Source organism: Octopus sinensis, linkage group LG30 (genome assembly GCF_006345805.1).
Source record: "Octopus sinensis linkage group LG30, ASM634580v1, whole genome shotgun sequence".
Taxonomy (NCBI): Eukaryota; Metazoa; Mollusca; class Cephalopoda; order Octopoda; family Octopodidae; genus Octopus; species Octopus sinensis.
In genome coordinates this window covers 7,774,923-7,800,261 of record NC_043026.1, presented here as the reverse complement: position 1 = coordinate 7,800,261, position 25,339 = coordinate 7,774,923, and the positions used below count along the sequence as shown (strand labels likewise).

The 25,339-nt window shown below is 41.1% G+C and overlaps 1 protein-coding gene across 3 annotated transcripts in view; it reads right to left on the bottom strand.

The window, feature by feature from the left end:
* LOC115226303 (ubiquitin carboxyl-terminal hydrolase 24) overlaps positions 1-24,822 on the bottom strand; it is a 148,601-nt gene extending 123,779 nt beyond the window's left edge. For all 3 annotated transcript variants that reach the window (XM_029797297.2, XM_029797298.2, XM_036515375.1), the window contains exons 1-3: positions 24,287-24,822; positions 4,909-5,104; positions 91-158 (exon numbers count right to left, since the gene is read on the bottom strand). In XM_029797297.2, coding sequence (XP_029653157.1) covers positions 91-158; positions 4,909-5,104; positions 24,287-24,622 — 600 coding nt within the window. In that variant the 5' untranslated portion in view covers positions 24,623-24,822. The remainder of the gene's footprint in view (positions 1-90; positions 159-4,908; positions 5,105-24,286) is intronic.
* Between the last annotated feature and the right edge of the window lie 517 nt (positions 24,823-25,339).

Genomic DNA, 25,339 nt, shown 5'->3' with positions numbered 1-25,339 from the left:
ATGGAAAGAAGGTATAGAGACAGGCAGAGAGAGAAAGAGAAAGTTAGAGAGAGAGTGAGAGAGGTAAATAGATAGAGAAGATGAGTTTACCTTTTTAAAAGCTTCCGGCATACATTGTGTCATGAAGCGCTTACAGTGTTCATTGGTGTCAGCAAACCCTGGAATGGAGAAGAATGAGGTGCAGGAGAGATAAATAGAATGGGGAGAGAGGAGGGATACCTTAGATGTAACCCTTACTATGATGGTTAAAAGGGTTTTGAGGACTGGAAGGACATCTGGCCTTGAAACACTGCATCAGAGAAATCGTCCAACCCCTGCCAACAAGAAAAACAGAGATAAAATACAAATGACTTCAATGATACATACATATGGGCCTCATGGAGGCAAAGTGGCTGAGTTCCTTTCAAGTGTTGGGCCTCACGGAGGCAATGACCAACACCTTTGGCATTATGTCGTGTTTGAGAACAAGACCCATCAAGCCGAGCAAAAGCACAGTTCTGGAAGATACCGGTGTCAGGTAAATGGCACCCATGCCAATGGCACATAAAAGGACCCATTACACTCTCGGAGGGGTGGGCATTAGGAAGGGCATCAAGCCGTAGAAAACCATACCAAATCAGGATGGAGTCTGGTGCAGCCTTCCAGCTTACCAGCTTTGGTCAAACTGTCCAACCTACGCCAGCATGGACAACAGACGTTAAATGATGATATGTATGAGAGTGTGTGCTGCATGTATATATATATGTGTGTGTGTATGCTGCATGTATATATATATAGTTTCTATTATGATAAAAATGTCAGATGTCCAAAACATTACTTTTTCAGAAAACAAAAAATAGTTCCACCATTCCATTTCGTTTTATATTAGCAACAGTTTCAGCTTAAAAATAATACTTTGTCAGGCACATAAAATCCTAACTCCATGCACGTATATTTTCAGTGAGAAATATCTTTGCAAAACTATCGTATGTGGGACTTACTACACTTTTGAAAAATGCTAAACCGTTGTACTATATCATCGTTGTCGTTTAACGTCCGCTTTCCATGCTGGTGTGGGGTGGACATTTTGACTGAGGTCTGGCAAGCCAGAAGGCTGCACCAGGCTCCAATCCAATCTGGTAAACTTTCTACAACTGGATGCCCTTCCTACGCCAACCACTCTGAGAGTGTAGTGGGTTCTTTTTACGTGCCACCAGCACAAGGACCAGTCAGGCAGCACTGGCATCAACCACGCTTGAATGGTGTCTTTTACGTGCCACCAGCATGGGTGCAAATCAGGCAGTACTGTCATCAGCCATGACAACGACTTCACTTGCCTCAACAGGTCTTTGCAAGCACAGTTTATTGCCCAATGATTGAAAGGCTGGTTATGCTGCACTGGCATAGGCTACGGTTACAGTCGCACTTGGTTTGCCAGGTCTTCTCAAGCACAGCATATCTCCAATGGTCTCAGTCACTTGTCATCACCTTGGTGAGGCCCAACGTTTGAAGGTCGTGCTTCACCACTTCATCCTAGGTCTTCCTGGGTCTACCTCTTCCACAGGTTCCCCTCTACTGCTAGGGTGTGACACTTTTTCACACAGCTGTCCTCATCCATATGCAACACATGATCATACCAGCGCAGTTGTCTCTCTTGCACAGCACAACTGATGCTTCTTACATCAAACTTTTCTCATAGGGTGCTTACACTCTGTTGTGTATGCACAGACATTACACATCCAGCGGAGCATACTAGCTTCATTCCTTGCAAGCTTACACATGTCCTCAACAGTCACAGCCCATGTTTCACTGCCATGTAGCATGGCTGTTCGTACACAGACATCATACAGTCTACCTTTTACTCTTAGCGAGAGGCCCTTTGTCATTAGCAGAGGTAAGAGCTCTTTGAACTTTGCCCAGGCTATTCTTATTCTAGCAGCTACACGTTCAGCGCACCCTTCTCCACTACTGACTTGGTCACCTAGGTAACTGAAGCTATTAACTACTTCTAGTTTTTCTCCCTGAAATGTGGTGGAAGTTGTTCTCTGCCCATTTTCAGTGTTTATTGCTCCTGAGCATCTGCCACATACAAAAACTATCTTCCCAGTTAGACTTTCTTTGATATTGCTGCACCTTTATGTATCCACCCACGCCTTTTCTACAGATCGAGCAGGGCCATCTACCTGAAGGGATTTGTGGTTTGTCTGCTTTCCTACTTACTAAGACTTTGGTTTTTCCTAGATTGACTCTAAGGCCCTTTGATTCTAGACCTTGCTTCCACACCTGAAACTTCTCCTCTAGTTCTGATAGTGACTCAGCTATTAGAGCAAGGTCGTCAGCGTAGAGAAGCTCCCAGGGGCATCTTGTCTTGAATTCCTCCGTTATTGCCTGGAGGACTATAATGTATAAGAGGGAGATGAGGACTGATCCTTGGTGGACCCTTACCCCTACCTGGAATTCTTCACTGTACTTGTTGCCAACCCTCACCTTACTAACAGCTTCTCTGTACGTGGCTTGTACAGCTCTCACTCACCACTTTTCTATCCCTAGTTTCAGCATTGACCACCAGATAAGGGATCGGGAGACCCTGTCAAAGGCTTTCTCCATATCAACAAAAGCCAGGTACAGAGGTTTATATTTGGCTAGGTATTTCTCCTGCAGCTATCTTACCAGAAACATAGCATCAGTGGTGTTTTTCCCTGGCACAAACCCAAACTGCATCTCATCTAGACTAACTCCCTTCCTAATTAGTTGGGCTATGACACTCTCCATGACTTTCATTACCTGATCCAAAATTTCCATATCTTGGCATCTGAAGCAGCTGGACATAGAATAGCTTGACCAAAAGAACCAGCTATTGCATGCTAAATTAAATATAGAGAAAAACGCATTTGGCCAAATTTGGACATACAACAGTTTAACATAATAGCAACAATATAAATATATATATATATATATATATGCATACACACGCACATCATTAGCATCATTTTATAACTTCTCTGGCGTTGATGCCATGATAAAATGCATCCAAAACACTCATTTTGGAGCTAGGAAAGACCAAATCACAGAAAGCAGAGCAAAAATGAGACCTGGCAGCAAGCTCTGATCGTCATCAGATCCTCCTTTCACATCCGATGCATGCCAGACATAAATAATAATGACAACGACAAGAGATAATTTACATAATTTCTTTCTCTTGCTTATCCAAGCTATTTGACTTCTCTTATCTCGTGCGTCTAATGTCTGACCTCCTTCAACGACTGATTTCCTGCCCACTGTATCTAGCACAGACTGAACTCCTCAGCTCTGACGCTACAGATATCAAATGGGTGGGGCAGAAATCAATGTATACACTTCAGATATAAAGTGACAATGAAGGAGGAGAACTCTATAGGGGAGATAGGCCTGGTATAAATAGCAGTCAAATCTTCCTCATATCACAGCCTACTGTCTTATGTATGTATGAGCCAATGAGGGAGAATTCTACATGGCAGCTGGACCTGGCAGAAACAGCTACCAAATCTCAACAGAAAGAAAAAGTTCATAACCAGTGGAGTAGAAACTCCAGACATTTAAACTTGGTGCAAGTATTCAATGTGTCCCCATTAGATATGAAAATTCTGTAATCCCAATTGTGGTTGGAGATAAGAAGTGCATTCAACTATGGAAACCATGCTACAAGCAAGATCAGGTGGATAGTAACTTTTAATAACAACAAATTAGAACTGTGATGACGTGTCCAGTCAATGCCTGTACAGAAACTGATCGGAAGACAAGATGATGGTGAAAAGATTCTCAGGGTTCATAAACAGATCAATGGATTAATGACTCACAGAGACACTGCAGTTTGTTATGCAACCATAATATACAACAAAGTATATTAAACACTTTATAAGTCAATACTATTTTCTACTGTGTTAGCAGTGCTATTAAATCACAGGTTAAGGTTATCCGTACAGATTTTCTATAGAAATTATAGCCAGCACATATTTGTTATGAAGTTTTGTATCCGACTACTTAACCCTTTCATTACCAACCTGGCTGAAACCGGCTCTGACTCTGTAGTACAAATGTCTTGTTTTCATAAATTTTAAATTAAAATCTTCCACCAAACCTTAGACACAATTTATGTTCCTAACACTAGCTAAATGATAACTAAGTCATTTTACTAAATTCTTTGTTATATTTAAAATAATTGAAAGAAACACAGAGCATCTCAAAATAAATACAGTAACGAAAGGGTTAAATATACTTTGTAGCATATTATGGTCACATAATGGAATAAGGTATCTTTATAAGTCATTAATATGCACATACCAGCTGCCAAGAAGGTGTTTAATGTATGAAATTAGTGTATCCAATAACGTTACACTGCTGTATTTAGTGGTTATTTAAGTAATGACTTTGCGGATGGTTGATGCGCTGGAGGATATGGTGCTGATGAAATATGGCATATATACACCCATTAACCATTTTTCCCATTTTTGATCTCACTGTTTGTTAACATCTCACGTCTCAGATAGAAAATTCTGTAACCAAATCAGTGCTGGTTATAATTTCAATAAAAAATCTGTTGAAAATCTTAAGTGAAGTCAACAGATATGAAGGTAGATAATGTTTAATAAATCCATAATTACGGAAGAGTAAGGATTCTTACAACTTGAGCTTTTTCACAAAGAAGTTAAGGTTATTTTAAATAATATCTCCCAAAGAAAAAAGTCAGGATGGCTACATTTGGAGCCATGATAAAATATACGAACCATTGAAACTATGCTTAAAGTAGAATCCATGAGAAGTCCTCTGACCTATCTACTATGGCAATAATTATGACAAAGAACTGACTGAGATCATGATAACCCAGCAAAGCCAGATAAGCATGGGAAGCAGAGACCTGAAACAATAACAAAAGTGTTCATTTATACTGACCTGCTTCTGCAAAATAAGTGGAAGCAAGGAGACATTTGCCGAGGGATTCTTCTTTACGATACGGGATTGACCATTGATCCACAAACACTCGACTTTCCAATTCATAGAGATTAGTGACAGGAAACTCATAGTTTGTTTCTTCTTCAGCAGTGAGTAAAGGGGGCACAGAATCAATTGAAGGGTCTTTAGCAGATTTCTAGAAAAACAAAAAAACAATGGTAAACTGTCTAATGACTGGGCTGACAAACAAAGAATTATTATGACTGATGTACAGGGATGAGCTAGGATTGAGCTACAAGGGCCAGATTACATGCCTTTTAAGGGCCTCATTCTATTATCTTTAGTTTTCAATTTGGGCCACTTACTGCTTCAAGGGGGGAGGGATACTTCACTCTATTTTTCTACTGGAAACTCATATTTTCATCCAATCAATAAAATTTAGAAAGAAATTAAATGAATTTAGTTTTGCTGTTCTTAAATTCTTTGATTCTCATTCAATATTTGATGTACCATGTTTAAAAAAAGTACTAATCACAAGGAAACGATAATTATTTGGGAGTGAAATGACTTGATAGAGTAATTAACCAATGGCAATCATTAATTTATAGATTGAAAACAGCCAGTAATGAGCAATTCCACAGGCTTTTATTTCCTCCTGAAATCCATTGCATTATTGATTACATACAGCTGATTATCTCATACAAAAGCAAACCACAATATTACCAATTACATTTTTTATGTTCTGAACAAACTGTTTAAGTAATGATTACACTTGTGTTTTAATGTTTTAATATTTGTTCAATATTTCCTTCAATATAAAATTGAAATACTGCTTAATATTAATTCTAAACCAAAAATAATTAAAAGTTTCTTCCATTGACATTCACAGAATTGTAACACCAGTGGCCCCCAGTATATCTGTAGAGAGTGGATTCATCAGAGACAAGTTTCACTGATGTATATTTATTTATACATCTTGAAGATCTAATTGTTTTAGTGTATTTTTTCTTAATTTAGTTAGTAAGGGACATCTGGCTACTATGTAGATGCTCCCTGGTATGGTAAGGTAAACTAATTATTGTTAACAGCAGTTAATCACAATTGACAAAGCAAAGTATTTATTAAGTTCTCGACTACAGGTATCTGCATTTATCACCAAATATTTAATTCCACAAATGATAAGTTGTTTTGTTAGACTGAAACTAAGCACTCTTCTGTATGAGAAACAAGTCTAGAAAGCACTTCCTGTCAGGTGACAACTTGTTCACACCACGGATGTTTATTTTTGAGATTTATCCAATTAATTTCTCCAATTCTTGAGCTTAATGTTCGTTAACACCTCTAACAGTGAGTCAGAATTTGGTGATATTTATTAATCATTTATAACTTTATTTATGATTTATTAAGAAATTGATGACCAGTAATTAATATCTTGTAAATATAAGTGAAAATACCTAAAACACCTACATGTAATGAACTTACCTGTATTCAGCCCTACCTGGGCAGGTGAGGGTAACATGACAACAGGTAAACTCTGCACTCGCACTGTACACCAACAATTATTTTATTGTATTAACAAGTTTCATTGAAATTCATGCAATAATTTATACATTTTGATGCTGCTAGTAGGGTGAGGGTTGGAAACGAGTACAGTGAAGAATTCCGGGTAGTGGTAGGGGTCCACCAAGGCTCAGTACTCAGCCCCCTCCTATTTATCATAGTCCTCCAGGCAATAACGGAGGAATTCAAGACAGGATGCCCTTGGGAGCTCCTCTATGCTGATGACCTTGCTCTAATTGCTGAGTCGCTATCAGAACTGGAGGAGAAGTTTCAGGTGTGGAAACAAGGATTAGAATCGAAGAGCCTCAAAGTCAATCTAGCTAAAACCAAAGTCGTAATCAGTAGGAAGGTAGACAAATCACAAACGCCTTCAGGTAGATGGCCCTGCTCGATTTGTAGAAAAGGTGTAGATAGAAACTCTATAAGATGCACCAAGTGTAAGCTATGGACACATAAGAGGTGCAGCAATGTCAAAGGAAGGCTAACTAGGAAGATGGTTTTTGTATGTGGCAGATGCTCAGGAACAATAAACACTGAAAATGCTCCGAGACCAACTTCCGTCACTTTCCAGGGAGAAAAACTAGAAATAGTTGATAGTTTCCGTTACCTAGGTGACCAAGTCAGCAGCGGGGGCGGGTGTGCTGAAAGTGTAACTGCTAGAGTAAGAATAGCTTGGGCAAAGTTCAGAGAGCTCTTACCTCTGCTGGTGACAAAAGGCCTCTCGCACAGAGTGAAAGGCAGACTGTATGATGCGTGTGTACGAACAGCCATGCTACATGGCAGTGAAACATGGGCCGTGACTGCTGAGGATATGCGTAAGCTCGCAAGAAATGAAGACAGTATGCTCCGATGGATGTGTAATGTCAGTACTCATACTCGGCAGAGTGTAAGTACCTTGAGAGAAAAGCTGGACCTAAGAAGCATCAGTTGTGGTGTGCAAGAGAGACGTTTGCGCTGGTATGGTCATGTGGCGAGAATGGATGTAGATAGTTGTGTGAAAAAGTGCCACACCCTAGCGGTTGAGGGAACCTGTGGAAGAGGCAGACCCAGGAAAACCTGGGACGAGGTGGTGAAGCACGACCTTCGAACTTTAGGTCTCAATGAGGAAATGACTAGAGACCGAGTCCTCTGGAAGTGTGCTGTGCGCGAGAAGACCCGGCAGGACAAGTGAGTCCATAACCCGTGGCCTTCTACATGGGATGGAGCCAGCCTACGTATGCATACCTTCCCTTCTTGGGACACAAAACTCTACTTGTGAAGACCTGTTGAGGCAAGTGAGGATCAGAATCGAAATCGATCAATGGAAATTGCAGATGTGTTACCAGTGCCGGTGGCATGTAAGAGAACCTTCCGTTTCGCGACCGTTGCCAGCACCGCCCTGTTTCGTGTCCGTTGCCAGCCTCGCCTGGCCCTCGAGCCGGTGGCACATAAAAAGCACCATCCATTCGTGGCCGTTTGCCAGCTCTGTCTGGCACCTGTGCGGGTGGCACGTAAAAAGCACCCACTACCCTCTCGGAGTGGTTGGCATTAGGAAGGGCATCCAGCCGTAGAAACACTGCCAGATTTGACTGGGCCTGATGAAGCCTTCTGGCTTCACAGACCCCAGTAGAACCGTCCAACCCATGCTAGCATGGAAAACGGACGCTAAACGATGATGATGATGATTTTCATTCTGGACAAACTACATTTCATCCAAGTGAAAAGCACCCAGTCCACTCTGTAACGTTGCCGGTATTAGGAAGAGCATTGAACCATATGAATGATGCCAAAACACAGTGGAGTTTAGTGCAGTCCTCTTGTTTGCCAGCTCCAGTCAAATTGTCCATCTCATGCCAACATGGAAGACAGACGTTAAATGATGATGATGATGATTACAAGAAAGGCACGAGTGGACTTTAAGGGTAGAGAATATTCATAATTTCAAATAAATTGATTGTTTATCAATATATTGATAACATAGGAAGGATTTATTCCAACAGACACGACTGTAGGATAATTTTGCTTACCAGCTACATGGTTCTGGGTTCAGTTCCAAGCGTCTTCTACTACAGCCTTGGGCCGACCAAAGCCTTGTGAACAGATTTGTAGACAGAAACTGAAAGAAACCCAGCACACACACCTTCAACTGACAACTGGTGTTGGTGTATTTATATCCCTGTATTGTAGCAGTTCAGCAAAAGAGATTGATAGAATAAGTATCAGGTTTTAATTAAAAGAAAAAGAGTTAAATTGCTTGAGTAAGATTCTTCAAGGTGGTTCCCCAATAAAGCAACAGGAATAATAACCAAATAACAGCCTTAACCCTTTTGCTAGCAGATTTCTGTTGCAATCCAAGACTTTTGATTCAATAAAATTTCAAAATAATGAAAAATTTTAATTAAATAACCTTTGCCATAATTAAGGTGGTGTTTGGAACATCAATTAACATAAAATTTTGATGGAAGGTTTTAATTAAGATTTCTGCAAGAGAGGAGGTTTGTATCACAGAACCAGAGGTGGCCTCAGTCGTGTTGCAAGTGAAAGGATTTCATTTCCAAATTTTACTTCTGTCTCATTACACCAACCCATCCACACACACACACGTTTGGAAATTTTGTAATGATCAGGTACCCTAACAGGATGACAGATGTTTGATGAAACAGAACTGACTGCAGAGGGCAGCACCATATCACATAACCTGCACAACAACATTCACCACACTTCAGTCATCTTGATAGAAACAACAGTCAGATCACCCTCGTATGTGATTATTAAGAAAGAGAATGAGGAAAGACTTTGAACAGAGAAAACTTACATAGGTAGGATGGTCATGGCAGGAAGGGTTTCAACCACAGACAATCATGATTGACTTGAAGTTAAGCATACAGAGAGAGAGAGAGAGAGAGAGAGAGAGAGAGAAAGGAGGAGGCACATGTGTCAGTGTGGTGGTGCTGAAATTTGGTTACTATTTCTACCAGGTCCAGGTACCATGTAGAAGTCTCTCATTAGCTCATACACACACAGATAAGAAAGTAGGGTGCGATTAGAGGGTGATTTGGCAGCTATTTCTACGATATCTAGCTACCACATCCATTTCTTTTGTTGATTTGGGTGTTCTGCAGTGGTGGTGATAGTAGTAGTTGTAGTAGAGAGAGAGAGAGAGAGAGAGAGAGAGAGAAGGAGAGAGAGAAACAACTTAGATTTCTCTGTTATTACATAGCACTGCCCCTGCCCCTGCCAACATCCTGGGTTTATATTTATAACTTGTAGATAGCATCTGGTGGTGGAGGGAGTGGTTGAGCAGCAGCAGCAGCAGATGATGATGATGATGGTAGTTGTTAGATGCTCTGCTCCCTCACCATCACATGTACTCTTAGGTCAATGACTTAGACATTCTATAAATATTGTTGTTCTTGGTGGTGTATATGATCCAACAGACTTATTACAATTAAAAGCAACCCAGCCATGACAATCCAGTCATTTTCACAGGTATCTAGGAAATTCATTATCCAGGACTGTGTTTACTTCACAAAACTGGCATGGTTGTGATTCGAGGGAGACTGGACTGTTATTTCTAGTGAAACAGCCACAGACAAGCCCTCCCTCTCCCCTTCATTGGCTTATGTTCAACAAGTGGGTTTCAAATGCATTAATGCTAAAGTGTGTGTAAACAAACACAGGAGGAATTACAACAGTGTTTCGTGGTCTGCTACCACAACAGCTCCTTTATAGGATCCAGTTAGCTCAAGACATCGTCAGGAGGAACCACGTCCAGTTTCGGGCCCCTATTCCTCTACCGTTTTGACGTGGTGGGGCCCCTATTTCGGAGGTGTCTTCAGCTCTGGTGTTGGGTGCATGTCTTCTTTCTTCTGTTCCCTGGCCTCTTCGATGTATCGTCAGCGAGTGTCAGCCGGTGACTGACTGTCTTGTCAAATTTCTCCCTTTAAATACTTGCCGCATAGGCTCCAGCAGGCAGCCCCAGCAAGTTGTCACATGACACTGTCTCACCTTAACTGACTAGTGAAGGCACATAGTTTTAGCCCACGCATTCTCTAAACGACCGTCACCTGTCAGTCAGCTTGTCTCACCTAATGATGTTATTTCCTGTCGGCGTGTTTAAGACTTTCAAGCCATTTTCGGTCTTCCCGCTTCAGCCATATATAGAATCTGGCTTTTTCGACCGCCTCCTGTACTCTCCTTATTAGTTCACGCAGCTCGAGGCTAGAAAAAACAAATCTTCTTTTGAAAAGCGCTGACATTTTCCTTTCAATGAAGCCTCTAGCCCCCACTGCCAGGTGATAATATTCGACATTCCATCCCTGTTCTCTGCATTCTTCGATTAGCTTTACATACCTCTTCTTCTTTCGTTCCTCTGCATTGCCAGTGTTCTCTTCCCAAGGTACTGTTAGTTCTAGTAAAATTCTCATTCTCTGGTCTCTGTTCCATAGAACTAAATCCGGTCTTTTTGTTGTTTTTATTAGTGGAAATATTACTTGTCTTTCCAAGTCCGTGGCCACCTCCCAGTATCCCTTCATCTTTCGTCTATCTCATATACTATACTTGTATGCCTGGTTTTATATCCTTTTACCTCCTTGTGGAAGTATACTTTCCTGCACTTTTCTACTTTTGGGTACTCTCCCCGATTGTACCTCTCGATCTTATCCTTGAGTGCTGCGCTTATGATGCCGAGGACTTGATTATGCTGACATGTATATCTTTCTAGTGCTAGTCTGCAACCTGACAGAACATGTCTAACCATCACTTTCTCTCCACATCTACACACATCGGTTGTTTTTATGTTCCACCGGAGTAAGTTCGCCGGTGAGGGTAGAACGTCGAAGGTAGACTTGATCAAGAAGGATGTTCTTGCTTGTTCCCAAGCCCAAAGTTCCTTCCATGATATTCTGCGGTTGATCACATATTCCTCCCGCACGTGCACACTCATATTTTATTTCTTTATCACTTTATCTGTGTGTGTGTGTGTGTGTGTGTGTGTGTGTGTGTGTGTGTGTTGTGTGTGTGTGTGCATACATATTTATGTAGCATGTTTTTCAAACAGGAAGATTACTAGTCTGATTTGTAAAGCTTTATATATGATTAGCAGTGAGATTTGGTTGGAATGCAGCTCCCAGATGCCAGCCACTGAGGAGACAGGGCATGTTGAAATCATGCGATCTGGCAGTTCTGGTGCCTGTAGCAGATGATCTTTGTCTGCCAGCAATAGAAATATGTGTGCTTTTAGGCACCATTTGTCCATATGAGAGACCCTTTCATGGTAAATAACACAGTACTCAGTATTCTAGTAATAAATTCAAGTTAAGTTGGCTATAAAGATTGACTTGTAGATTTGAATATTTAAGGGGAAAGAAAGTCGATTTATCAACTCCAAAACATAACTGGTATTTTATTTGATTAGCCCGGAAAGGATGAAAGTTTAAACTGGCCACAGCTGGATTTGAACTCTCTAACCTTTCTGATATCAAACACCTGAGGACTACCTTTGATTCTATGTAACAAATTAGCAGTTTTACTGTCATCTCAATTAAAACCTTCCATCGAAATTTCACATTAATTAATGCTCCAAACACCAGATTAATTATGATAAAAATATTTTACTAAATTCTTCCTCATTTTCAACATTAAAACAAAAACAATGAATTTCAACTGAAATATTTTAAGAAAAGGATTAAATTACAGAAAAACAGTTTCTGCTGCCTGTTGTCTGTTCATGTTATTTATTTCACATTATATTCTTCCTGTGGGGCAGAGCAACACTGGCCAGACATGACAAAAGGGTGCAATGAAAGAACCAGTGCCTTAGAAATTCCAAACTGATTTCTGTTTTCCTTGTTGCAACCAATTGTGTGTAAACTGATGGAAAGCTTAAACTGGCCACGGCTGGATTTGAACTCTCTAACCTTTCTGATATCAAACACCTGTATTGTCATTTCGTATCGTATGCCTCAACCACATTCATGAAACTACAACAAAAATCTTCCCTATTAAGCACAAGATCTCCAGCTTCCTTGCTACTCTTATCCAACCAGCTCTTGATATTGTCCGCCCATTGCCTTCTTAGCATGACTCTTCATATACTACACTCTACTATTTCCTCTATGACCATCTTTTCCAGACCTTTCTTCCTTTGACCACAGCCATAGATGATCAGCCTCTCTTTTCCCCACAATGTTCCGGAGTTGCTGTCTTTCATTGCTTGTGGTTGCAACACAACTAATTTGTCCTTCTGTTGTTGGTCCTAGATTGGAGGGGAGGACTCACTGAGCAATCACAGACAGCAAACTGACAGAGTTGTTACAACACTGACCATAATACTATAACATGTTCAGGTTTCTTGAATTTCGGGTTCAAATCCTGCCATAGCGTACTTGACATTTTGTCCTTCAAGAGTTAGTAAAATAAAACAGCAATCTAGAGTGATAGGTTGCAAGAGTTGTTACTGCACTGGACGAGGTGCCCTACACTTTCGATTTCAGATCTTTGCATTGTGAGATGGTGTGTTTTGTGGCTACTGAGTTGTTTTGACTCTTATTTCTAGCGATACTGGTGCCGATTAGTGCCCTTGTTCACTTTAGTGTATATATATATATACACACACACAAGGGTATTTGAGGACACTAAGATGTCAGTATATTACTCTCTTCAAACCAATTAAAAGGTTTTAATTTCTTTCGGGTCCCCCATGGCAGATAAAATGCTAACACCAGAAACAAAAAGAGATGCAGTCGTTGTTGCCAAATGTGCAGATTAAAGCAATTTAGAAATTGTCAACTTTCGCAATGTTGGAAAATCTTCAGATGGAATTGAAAGCCTCTGACAGGAATGTTTCCATTGCATCAAAGAGAAAAAAGGAAAAAATATTGTAAACATTCGAAGACAATAAGGACACCCCCATTCATCCAATATTGATGATAATCCCAGAAAATCAATGATGACCATCACCAAAGAACTTCAAGTGTCGGAGTGAATTATAAGAACTGAGGACATTTGATAGAAATTGTATGAACTGATGAAAAGCCAATTCATGTCTGCAAAGACACAAGAAAACCATTTGATTGGTGCCAAGCGTTTATTTAGATTAAAATCCTTGACGAATATGGCATGTTTTGGCTCTTCTCAGATGAGGAAAACTTTGATCAAGACTGAAAGTCTAACAGGAGAAATGACAGATGGTTATGTGCTGACCCCTCTGGTGCACACTAACTTCTAGGGTCAAGAAAGAAACACTGGCATAGATTTAGTCTGTAAGTCATGCAGGGGTCAGTGTTTTTTCCACAAAGGGGAAAGGGCAGTCTCAAAGGACAGTTATATACTCAAGCCACATTGAGAATGGAATTAGCAGAAGTTAAAGAAACAATCATATACAATGCAGCCATTAGTAAAAAATATGCATTTTTTTTTTTTGCATTCCATGTGATAGTCTTTTCAAAAAGTTAACACTATTAACAACGCTGATTGTGGAGTGTTCATTGATGCCTATTTCAAATATATCATTTGAGATGTCTTCATTTTCCTTTCCCCCATACACAATAGTTTGAGAGAATGAGATCTATCTATCATCATAATCATCCTCATTATGAGTTACAAGAGGCTTGTTGTGGAAGTGTTCCTCTGTTGGGGGCCCTTTCTATTGCCAACCTTGGCTTCCTGCTGTTCTTCACATGGTGAACCCAACATCCAACTATTGTTGTTGCTGACAGGAGACACAAACATGCTGTTGCTCAAACAATATCACACATGGCCATAATACTCACATCAACACATACACACACACATATATATATGACAATCAATACAGAGACTTGCAAATACATAAACAAACATATATACATGGATGTATATGAGGTTGGGCTGGAAGTTTATTGGCTGGTTATGAAGGAGTGATGCTAGAGCTGTGAAATCTTGAATGTATTAATTTCTCCTCTCTTGTTATTCATAACTGCATTGTTTCTTTCCAGGTAAACTGACATCTGACTGTTCAAAGACATCAGATGTAACTAGTAACAACTTCTCTTGAAAATGGACAAAATTTGGCATTTTGGTCTTATCAAGTACCAGCAGAAAAAGGGTTTAGACCCCCAAAGACGTTCATACTAACATGGTTGCTACATTAGGTGATGGACACTCAAACTTTATCAACAGTGCAAAAGGGGACAGCTGAATTTAGGAGAGAAAAGGAGAGTCTTGAAAATGACCCAATGTCAGGACATCCTGAAATGGCCACCGCCAAGGTAAACATTGATCATGTTCACCACATAGTGATGGATAACAAGCGATTGATTATAACTCAAATAGCCAATGCTGTTAGCCATATCCTGTGAGGGAGTAGAGAATATTCTGCACAATGAACTTGGCATGATGAAGGTTTCTGCTTGGTGGGTGCCACATCTTCTGACATCTGACCAAAAGTGCACCAGGCCAATCACATCATGGGAAAATTTGACAGGGAACATTCAGCTGGTTTTCTTGAATGTTTCCTAATGCAGGGTGTGTGTTGGGTTCATTACTTTGAGCTAGAGAGACAACGAGACAATCCGTGCCATAGAAACACCTCTCCTCACCTGCTCCAAAAAGGTCAAGGTCATTTCACCTGCAGGGAAGCTGATGGCCTCAGTTTTTGGGGATGCAAAAGGCATTGTGTTTATTGACTATTTTCAAAAGGCCCACATTATTAATGGAGAGTGCCATGCCAACTTGTTAAGGCATTTACAAAAGGCTATGAAGACCAAACAGCCAGAAAAACTAACAAAAGGGGTCTTGTTTCATCTGGACAATGCCCCAGCACATAAATCCTTGGTTTCGATGGCTGTTGTGCATGTTTGTGTCTTTGAACTGGTTGTTCATCCTCCCTATTCTCCTTATTTGGCCCCTATCTGACTATCATCTGTTTGCCAACAGCAAAAACACTTGGCTGGGAACCAGTATTGCAGGGATGATGATGTTGTTTGTGCTGTTGATGACCTTTTTTTGACCAGCAAGATGAATGCTTTTTCATCAATCAGATCCAAACAGTGCAACATCATTGGAAGAAGGATGGGCACAACAAGGGAGACTAGGTTGAAAAATAAACCTCATTTGGTCGAATTCCTTGAGAATATCTTGGTCATCCTATGAACTATTCAGCCAACTCTTGTACATTCATGTATATGTGTGTGTATATGTGTGTGTGTATATATATATATATATATATATATATATATATACACACACACACAGTTGACTAATAATTTTCCTTGAATATTTTCTTTGTACATTCTTTAACCATCTTAACTAATAAGATTTGTCTGAAATAATGTTAGTTAAATATTTATTCACAGAGGCAACATGGCTGAGTTCCTTTCGAGCGTTGGGCTTCACAAAGGCAATGAACAAGACCTTTGGCAATAAGTCATGCTTGAGAAGAAGATCCATCAAGCCAAGCAAAATCACAGTTGCAGCAGATACTGGTGTCATGCAAATTGGCACATAAACGCACCCCAGTGTCACGCAAAAGGCACTCATGCCAGTGGCAGATAAAAGCACCCATTACACTCATGGAGTAGTTGGCATTAGGAAGTGCATCCAGCTGTAGAAAACCATGCCAAATCATGCCTTCCAGCATGCCAGCCCAGTCAAATTATCCAACCCATGCCAGCATGGACAACAGATGTTAACTGATGATGATGATGATGATAAGGATTATATATATATATATATATATATATATCAAATTAAAATATATATATAAATCAAATTAAAATAAAATCAAATCAAAATCGATGAACATCAATGGAATTTGTAGTTTTGTGGTACCAGTGCCGGTGGCACATAAGAAAACCATCCGTACGTGGCCGTAGCCAGTACCGCATCGACTGGCCTCCGTGCAGGTGGCACGTAACAAACACCATCCGATCATGGCCGTGCCAGCCTCGCCTGGCCTCCGTGCCGGTGGCACATAAAAAACACCATCCGAGCGTGGCCGTTCGCCAGCCTCGTCTGGCACCTGTGTCCGTGGCACATAAAAAAACAACATCCGAGCGTGGACGTTCACCAGCCTCATCTGGCACCTGTGTTGGTGGCACATAAAAAGCACCCAGTACACTCACGGGGTGGTTGGCGTTAGGAAGGGCATCCAGCTGTAGAAACACTGCCAGATCTGACTGGTCTGGTGCAGCCTCCTGGCTTCCCAGACCCCAGTTGAACCGTCCAACCCATGCTAGCATGGAAAGCGGATGAAACGATGATGATGATAAATTAGAAATATTCCCTCATATCATTACTATTATATATATATATATCATCATCATCATCGTTTAGCATCCGTTTTCCATGCTAGCATGGGTTGGACGGTTCTACTGGGGTCTGTGAAGCCAGAAGGCTTCATCAGGCCCAGTCAAATCTGGCAGTGTTTCTACGGCTGGATGCCCTTCCTAACGCCAACCACTCCGAGAGTGTAGTGGGTGCTTTTTATGTGCCACCCGCACAGGTGCCAGACAGAGCTGGCAAACGGCCACGAACGGATGGTGCTTTTTATGTGCCATCGGCACGAGGCCAGTCGGGGCGGTGCTGGCAACGGTCCCGAAACGGAAGGTTCTCTTACATGCCACCGGCACTGGTAACACATCTGCAATTTCCATTGATCGATTCCAATTCTGATCCTCACTTGCCTCAACGGGTCTTCATATATTTTTTCGAGTTTCTTCTACATCTTTTGCCCTCTGGAATCTGATTCTGAACGAATAGCTTATGTCTTTCAAATCCAGATATTGTCTTACAAGTTTTGTGACATCTGACACAAGTTGTAAGAGGCAGTTGGGGTTCAAGATTATTAGAGTGTAAGCATCTTAAGAGAAGAGTTGGGCATAAGTGGAATTTACAAGCATATATCTGTCCGTGTGTCTGATGAGGAGGATGTAGTCAATCTGGCTGGTATGCACCCCGGATTGATAAGTGATCAGATGGTTGGCAGGTTTTCTGAAGTTAGATAAGCATCACAAAACTCCAGCAGCCTTATCCCCTCATCATTTCAGGAACCAAAGCTGTAGCCTTCATGCACACCCTGGAATCCATCAGAGTGTTTTCCAACATGTCCATTGAAGTCCCTTGCCATAATGAGAACATCATCTTTTGTCATCAAAGTAGTCCTCAGAAGGGGTTCGCAGAAGTAGTCCTTCTGAGCATTCGCATGCCCAGTGTGTGGAGCATATGCAGAGATAACTGACAGAGTTACATCAAACAAAGGTATCCTAAGATTAATAATCCTATCACATACCCTGACTACCTTGATCACCTTATCCGCCCATTTCTCTGCTAGTAAAATACCCATACCTCCTAGGCCATCATTTTTGCCTACCCCAAAAAATTTGTATCTGTGTCCTTTGCCCATAAGCATTTTAGCTGAGGCTCCCCACCATTGTACTTCTTGGACACAGCATACATCTACATGTCTGCACTCAAACATCTCAACTATGTGTGTCTGTGTGTCTTTTGTCTGTGTTTGTCCCCTACCACCGGTTGACAAATAGTATTGATCTGTTTACATCTCTGTAACTTAACAGTTCAGCAAGAGACTGATAAAATAAGTACCAGGCTTATTGACCTGGTACTTATTTAAGTACTGGGGTCGATTTGTTTGATTAAACCCAATAAGGTGGTGCCCCAGCATGGCCACAATCTGATAACTGAAACCAGTAAAAATAAAAGATATAATCACCCCTGCAAAACATTCCCCTACCCCAATCTCCCTGGATCTCTTTCTCACCTCCAAACTCCATTTAACCTAAACTACAAACCTCTCATCTCCTCCCTAAACATCATCCAACCCCAAAATTCTGCCATAGTCTGCAGCACCCTGTGGAACTTCAGGTCAGATGACTTGTGGGTGACTCCACTGGTTTTATCGTAACTACCCCTATCATCATTTAACATCAGTTTTCCATGCTGGCATGGGTTTGACCAGAGCTGGTACAGTCAGGGCCCACATGAGGCTCCATGGTTAATGCCCTTCCTAATATTAAGAACTTCACAGGGTGCACTGGGTGCTTTTTACGTGGCACCAGCACTGACGGGGGTCATCAAGTAACTTGTAAGACAAAAACCTCTTCAGCTGGGAAGAGGAAAAAGCTTGGCAGCTTACCAAAACTAGCACTCTGGGCATGTCCCTCCACAGCCCTGACCCAACAAAAAATTCTATGCCGCAAGAGGTCCACTCATAATTCAAGTTACTTAAGCAAAAAGCAACATCTGGCAAAACTTACCCATCACCCACCCAACTGGATGGCATTTACCCAGCAACACACATTTGCAAAGTCACAATCCAATTCACAAAACATGACTTAACAGCCCTCAACTATTTCTACCTTTCAACCTGCAACCAATCCCTTGGGTTCTTTACCAAAAATATTTCCACCCTTTTTACAGAATTTTTTTACCTCCAATATCACAACTATGATATTTCTGTGAGCAGAAACCCCATAGAGGAAGCTTCCATCTTCACTCCCTGATTCCCAGCCAACTCCACACAACACAGATTTCACAAGTGTCCAACAATTCTATCTTCTGTTCCACCCTGCATACACACAAGTCAAGTAGAGAAGTACCTTTGGTCACCAGTCCTGATGGTGTCCTTTTCCATGAGTCACAAACACTATATCCCCAGACATAGCCCCTACACATACCAAACTCAACAATCTCTCCCTTTAGACAGGGATCAACCTTAATCTTTGGAAACAGTGTACCCATCTCCAAGAAGGGCAACCCATCTGACTCCTGCTAATTATTGGTTTCAAATTTTAGCACAAGTCCAGCAATTTTTTTTGGTGGGGGGGGCAAGTCAACCATAGTGATATGAACCAAAGGTGTGCACAGGTGACAGTTTGGCACAAAGAGTTGCTAGAAGACTGTTGAATCACCAGAACACATTAGGGACCTCCTCTAATTAAGGCAGTGAGGTTAGGCTGTATACCCCTTGCTGGGGATCCATTACCCAGGACAGAGGACTACATTAGGTTCTGTGAGTCAGAGCCAGCTGGGCTTGATGGACTTTTCATGCCTTAAAGCAGTGACAGATCCCTCCCACATTTAAAACCTGCTTCACTCATGAACGAACATGAAAGTCTGCAGCTGTAAAGTCCTTCAGGGACAGACCTCCATAAAGCTTTTTGTGAAACACCATCAAACTGGCAAAAGAACTGGCATTTCAGATAGAACGCTTTTCTATGTTCTCAGTTCAAATTCCACCAAGGTCAACATTTCCTTCCATCCTTCCCTGGTCAATATAAAACTATACCAATCTAGAGCAGTGATTGGGGGAACTGGATGCCTTAGGGTTCATTCCAACCCTTTGCATCCCAAGTTCAAATTCCCCCCCTGGCCCACATGAGAGGGAGACAATTTATCATCAGGTATTTTTAGCAGAAGAGTCTAGGACTCCAACTGACTCCATTTCTCTTTGACCACTCACCACACAAAAAAAACAAAACAATCAAAGAGACCCTGTAATGGGTCGGGAGCACTGCCTTCCTTTCTGACTTGAATGTCAGTCTCCTGTCTGTGCGTCACTGATGATGTCGGAGAGGAAAGCAAAGCTGGTCCCAGTGTCATCAAAGGCATTAGTCAGAATAAATATTGCAAAGGCAACTAACCTGACCCTGAAACAGGTCCACCAATTCGCTGCTCTAGAGTGGGGCCATCAACCCCTGAAAGGAAGAGCAGCAAAGTTTATCACAGCAAGATTTGAACATTGAGTTTAGAGGGTTGGAGTTAATACCAAAAGGTATTCTATTTGACACCCTAATGATAGCTACTTCACACTCTCACCCTCAATCCCAGTAAATACAACAAAAGGGCTGATGACAGGAGGGGATAGTGAGACACAGAATCCCTGCTATCCACAAAAAAGTTGGTAGTTTGCTCTGTTTGATTTTATAATAAAGGGCTGCAACCAACATATTGGAGGAGAGGAGTCATAAAGTCAGAAGCAAGCATTGAGTTCCTAGAGTCAGAGTCTATAAAATTGTATTGACTCCAACTTAATGTAATATAAAGTAGGAAAATTCCTAATTTCACAGACAGGCATGAGCATGGTTGCTTCCAAACAACATGGTTCTGGTTTCAGTCCCACTGGATGGCACTATGAGAAGGTATCTGCTACCATAGCCCAGGCCAAGCAAAGCATTGCTTTCATGGATTTAGTAGATGGAAACCAAAAGAAACTCTTCATATACGTGCCTACACGTGTGTGTGTGTGTTACTATCGCTTCGATCTGACATCATGTGAGAGTTGTAAACAAGTGCCACCATCCAGCGAGTGGTGTCTCTCGTTTCCAATCTTCCAAGATATGTCTGGTCATGGGCAAATATTATCTTAATTGGAAACAGGTGAGAACTGGCAACAGGAACGGAAACTAGCCAAAGAAATCTAACTTGACAAATTCTTCCTGACCCCTGCAAGTGAGCATTAAATGATGATGATAACATTTGAATTTGAAAATAAATTAAATTTAAGGGCTTTTATGAAAGACAATCTGACACAAGTAATTCTGTTTCTAAGAACAAGATGTTGATTTTGGGCGAAGGTCTTTGATTTAACGTCTGCTCAATAGATTGGAAAGGCTTAGTGTAGCTTAGTGATTTGGAAATTCGGCTCACAATCATAAGGTTGTAAATTCGATTCCCAGTGGAACACTGTGTCCTTGAGCGAGTCACTTTATTTCACATTGTTTCAGTCCACTCAGCTGGCAAAAATGAGTTGTACATCATCATCGTTTAACATTTGCTTTCCATGCTGGCATAGTTTGGACAGTTTGACATAGTATTGGCTAGCAGGGTGCTGTCCAGATGGCAACTGTCTGTTTTCGCATGGTTTCTAGGACTGGATGCTCTTCTTAATGGCACCAGCATGGCTACTTTTTAACTGGCATCAGCAACTGAATAAAGGACAAGCATGAAAGTGTGGAAGACAGCAATTTTACAGAGATTGACTCATCAAGTACAGCAAATTGCTACATCTCCTGGTCCCTTGCCATTTCTTCATTGAGGACCAGCATCTGAAGACCCTGTCTTACCACTTCATCCACCATTAGAGTGCAACACTTCTTCACACAGCTGTCCTTGTCCATACACATGACATGACCAAACCAACATAGTCTTCTCTCTTGCACACAACATCTGATGCCTCTTACACCCAGTTTTTCTCTTAAACCATTTACATTCTGTCGTGCATGCACACTGACATTACGCATCCAGCAGAGCATTTCTAGCTTCGTTTCTTTGAAACTTTTGCAACTCCTCTGTACTCAAAGCACATGTTTCACTGTCATGTAACACGGCTATATATACACAGCCAGCATACAATCTGCCTTTCACCCTGTAATTCAATAAGTCTAGCTTTGTCATATTCTGTGCCATGTTGAATCCCCCTGAGAACTACGTTAAGGGTATGCATGTATATGGAGTACTCAACCACTTGCACATTAATTTCATGAGCAGGTTGTTCCATTGACCGGATCAATGGGAACACTCATACTCATAACTGACAAAGTGACAGTGTTCTACAGATACTGGGTTTCTGGACTTACAAGTTCACAGTTGTGTGAGGCAAGTAAAGGGCTATGGGCATGGACCTTCTCCCACCAAATAAATATTATTTAAAAAAGCAATAAAACAAGATTTAAGCCCATCATTGCAAAATTTGGATTTGATCAGCAAGAGTACTAAGTGGTACTCTCTAGAGTACCTGAGTGTATTTAGGATTAGTGCTACTGGACTCTAGTGATACTCAGCTATAGAACCTACTGGTACTCCCCGCAGTCCCTCAGAGTACTAACTACAGAATTTTAAGGTGCCACACATAGTAACTTAGGCTGTCATCCACAGAATAAACAAAGGGTCCTCTATGCAACTGTTTGTCTTGCAAAAAAATAGCAGCCAGATCTCCAAATTACATCCAAACCATTTTAAATAAAAGGGCAAACAGGAAAATGTGGAAGTGGGTCCTAGCAAATTGGGGAGGAAGAAAGGGTGATCATGGCTTGAACATCTTTGGATAAAGACTGACCTGGGACTAAACAGTTAGGAAGGACACATTAGATAATGTAGTCCGAGATACACTATGCCTGAATAAAAGATGGGAACGTAATGGTTGGAACATCTTTGATCATAAGTCTGTTTGGTGCAGGCCAGACCTGGGGCTAAACAACCACAAACTACATTATCACACATCTGCCACCTTCAGACAGTCATATTGTCCTGACTTTATTGACCCCAACACCAAGGGATCTTGGGGTCAATAAAGTGATCCCCAGAATCAAGTGGTGTTCGGAATCACTCTTGGAAATATTGGGGCCAAGTCATTGGCGTGGGGGTCGCTTCTGACCTCCCTCCTCCCTCTCCACCTCTACCCAAAATCCGTCTCGATTAAACCGGAAAAAATTAAAAGGCCCTACGGGTTGCCCTTCTTGCTTTGACTAAACAATAAATAGATAAATAAATAATAGGAGACCGCGAAGGAAATGAACTTTTTAAGGTATTGAAAAAGCGAAAATCTGCGAACAATCCCCGACTAAAACGAGAGAAGAAAAAAAAAATTGAAAGAAACAAGAATTTGTTGTTGTTTGGTCTAAGATTAATCTTGATTGGTAATTTTCCAGCCGTGGCCATCCTGTTATACTGCCGTTTATATTTTCAGTCGTTCAACGCTGTCGATTGCTATTTAAGACAATAGGGCGTGGTTTGAGTAAGATTTAGCTGTGATTTCTAGCGAGCTGCAAGACTAGGCTGATATTCCCTAGCTACATCATGGGGCTAGGAACAAGTTCGAAGACAGGATTTCAAAAGAAACAGGAACCAAAATCCAGGGATCGAAGTGGAGAGAAAAAAAAAAAAACACCGTTTGATGGGTGTGTAATATGTACACACACACACACACGCGCGCCATGTGTGTAGACAGGCATTGACCAAAGATGGAATTATCGACACTTGCGTACACACAGTCAGGTGTATAGTATAAACAGCTATATATTAACACACAAATACATATATATACACCCACACAGCTCGGCATATAATTTATACAGCTATATATAAAAAAGACATTCTATATATATATATATATATACACACACACACACAGCCAGTTACGTTTACAATTAAATAGAAGCACATACACACGCGCACAAATAGCTAGGTATATAGTCTACAGTTATTAATATATACATAAGCATACACACACACAACTATGGAGTTATATAAGCACATACATATACACACTAGGTATATAGTTTATACAGTAAGTGCACTTAAAGACAGCTAGTTATATGTGCGTATGTATGTGTATATATGTGTGCGTATACACATACACATTATATATAGTTTATATAAGCACACACACACGTGTGTATACAGCTGTTTGCCAACATATTTATACTTAAAAACACAAGCGTGCATAATTAAATGTGTACACAATTATTTGACACAGCACATGCACCTAAGTATATATACATCATTATATATCTACAAAGACAGCATAATTACGCACCTACAATTTTTACACACACACACACGTGCGTATATATATATATATATATATATATATATACAGGCGCATACGTTAGAAATGTATATTTTTCTTCCTTTTCCAAGTGATTGAAGAAGCCATGCTGCTGTTTAATGTAAATAGTGAGGGGGGGGGTTAAGATGGTAGGGGAGATCGAGGAGAGAGGGAAGCAGAATGTGTTTATGAGAGGCAGATTGATAGGGAGAGCATTGGAGAGGTTATTGGGAAGAGAGAGAGAGAAAGGGGAGATGAAGAGAAATGATGATGGTAATAAAAGGGGGTACTGACCTCAGGTCCGGTGAGGATATCATCCGAGTGTTCTGAGGGAGGTTTAAAGAAATCGAGGCCCGAGAGTCGGTTGTGGGGCAAAAGCTGGTCACCGCCGCCGCCGCCACCTCCACCACCGCCGCCGCCGACCAAAGACGACTCAGGAGACGTACGAAGTGATGACAGTTGTAATTGTGTGTCCAAATGGTCGTAGTTGGTGGTGGAGTGGTCATCGGTGAGGTAGGCGACCGCATCGTTCAGATCGTTCTTGCTGAAACGAAGAGCGTGACGGATGTCGGTTTCGCTGGGGAAACCCATGTTCAGCAGGGTGTCGACATGAGCTTCGTTCACCTCCATTGTCCTTGTTGATGCTTTAATGTCTCACCGACAGCAATGGACGATTAACTGAGTTTAATGTCGTCGTTGTTTTGTGGTTTTAAAATGAAGTAAAACAGAGAAACCCATAAAAATTCCATCGTAAATCTTTTTCTTCTTCGCAGACAAGGTTGCCGCCATTCCAGGCGCAACGTTAAAGAGTGACACAACCAAGGGACATAACTGAGACGAGTTTTGTTTGTTTTTGGTTTTTAGAGACTGCTACTTTCCAAGGGACACAACTCTGCTATTCAACTACTTTTGTGACCCAATTTCGGGATCATCTTTGCGGTCACCTAGATTAAGTGTCATTTAGCGCTAGGTTTTCATTAGGAAAGATGATATCATTTTATTAGCGTATTAGATCTGTCAGGTGAAAAGGAACAGTTTTTTTAAGTAAATAAACCGTGAGAAGATTATGGAAATTAGTAAATAAACACGAGATATTCACAATCCTTCCATTATCGATCATATTAGAGGTCACTGGGGATATCCTCCAAAAATTTGGGGGAAACCCAAGACATTCATGGCCTGACCAACGGTAATGTTGGGGCTGAGATGCTGGAGCAATCAAACATCGTCGAATACTTTGATGAGGCAGGACACGAAAACGACTAACATTTCTTGTCATTTTAAAATGAAACAAAACGAATAAACGTAATTTTTAAAAAAAGCTATGAATTCGTTACGGAGATATTG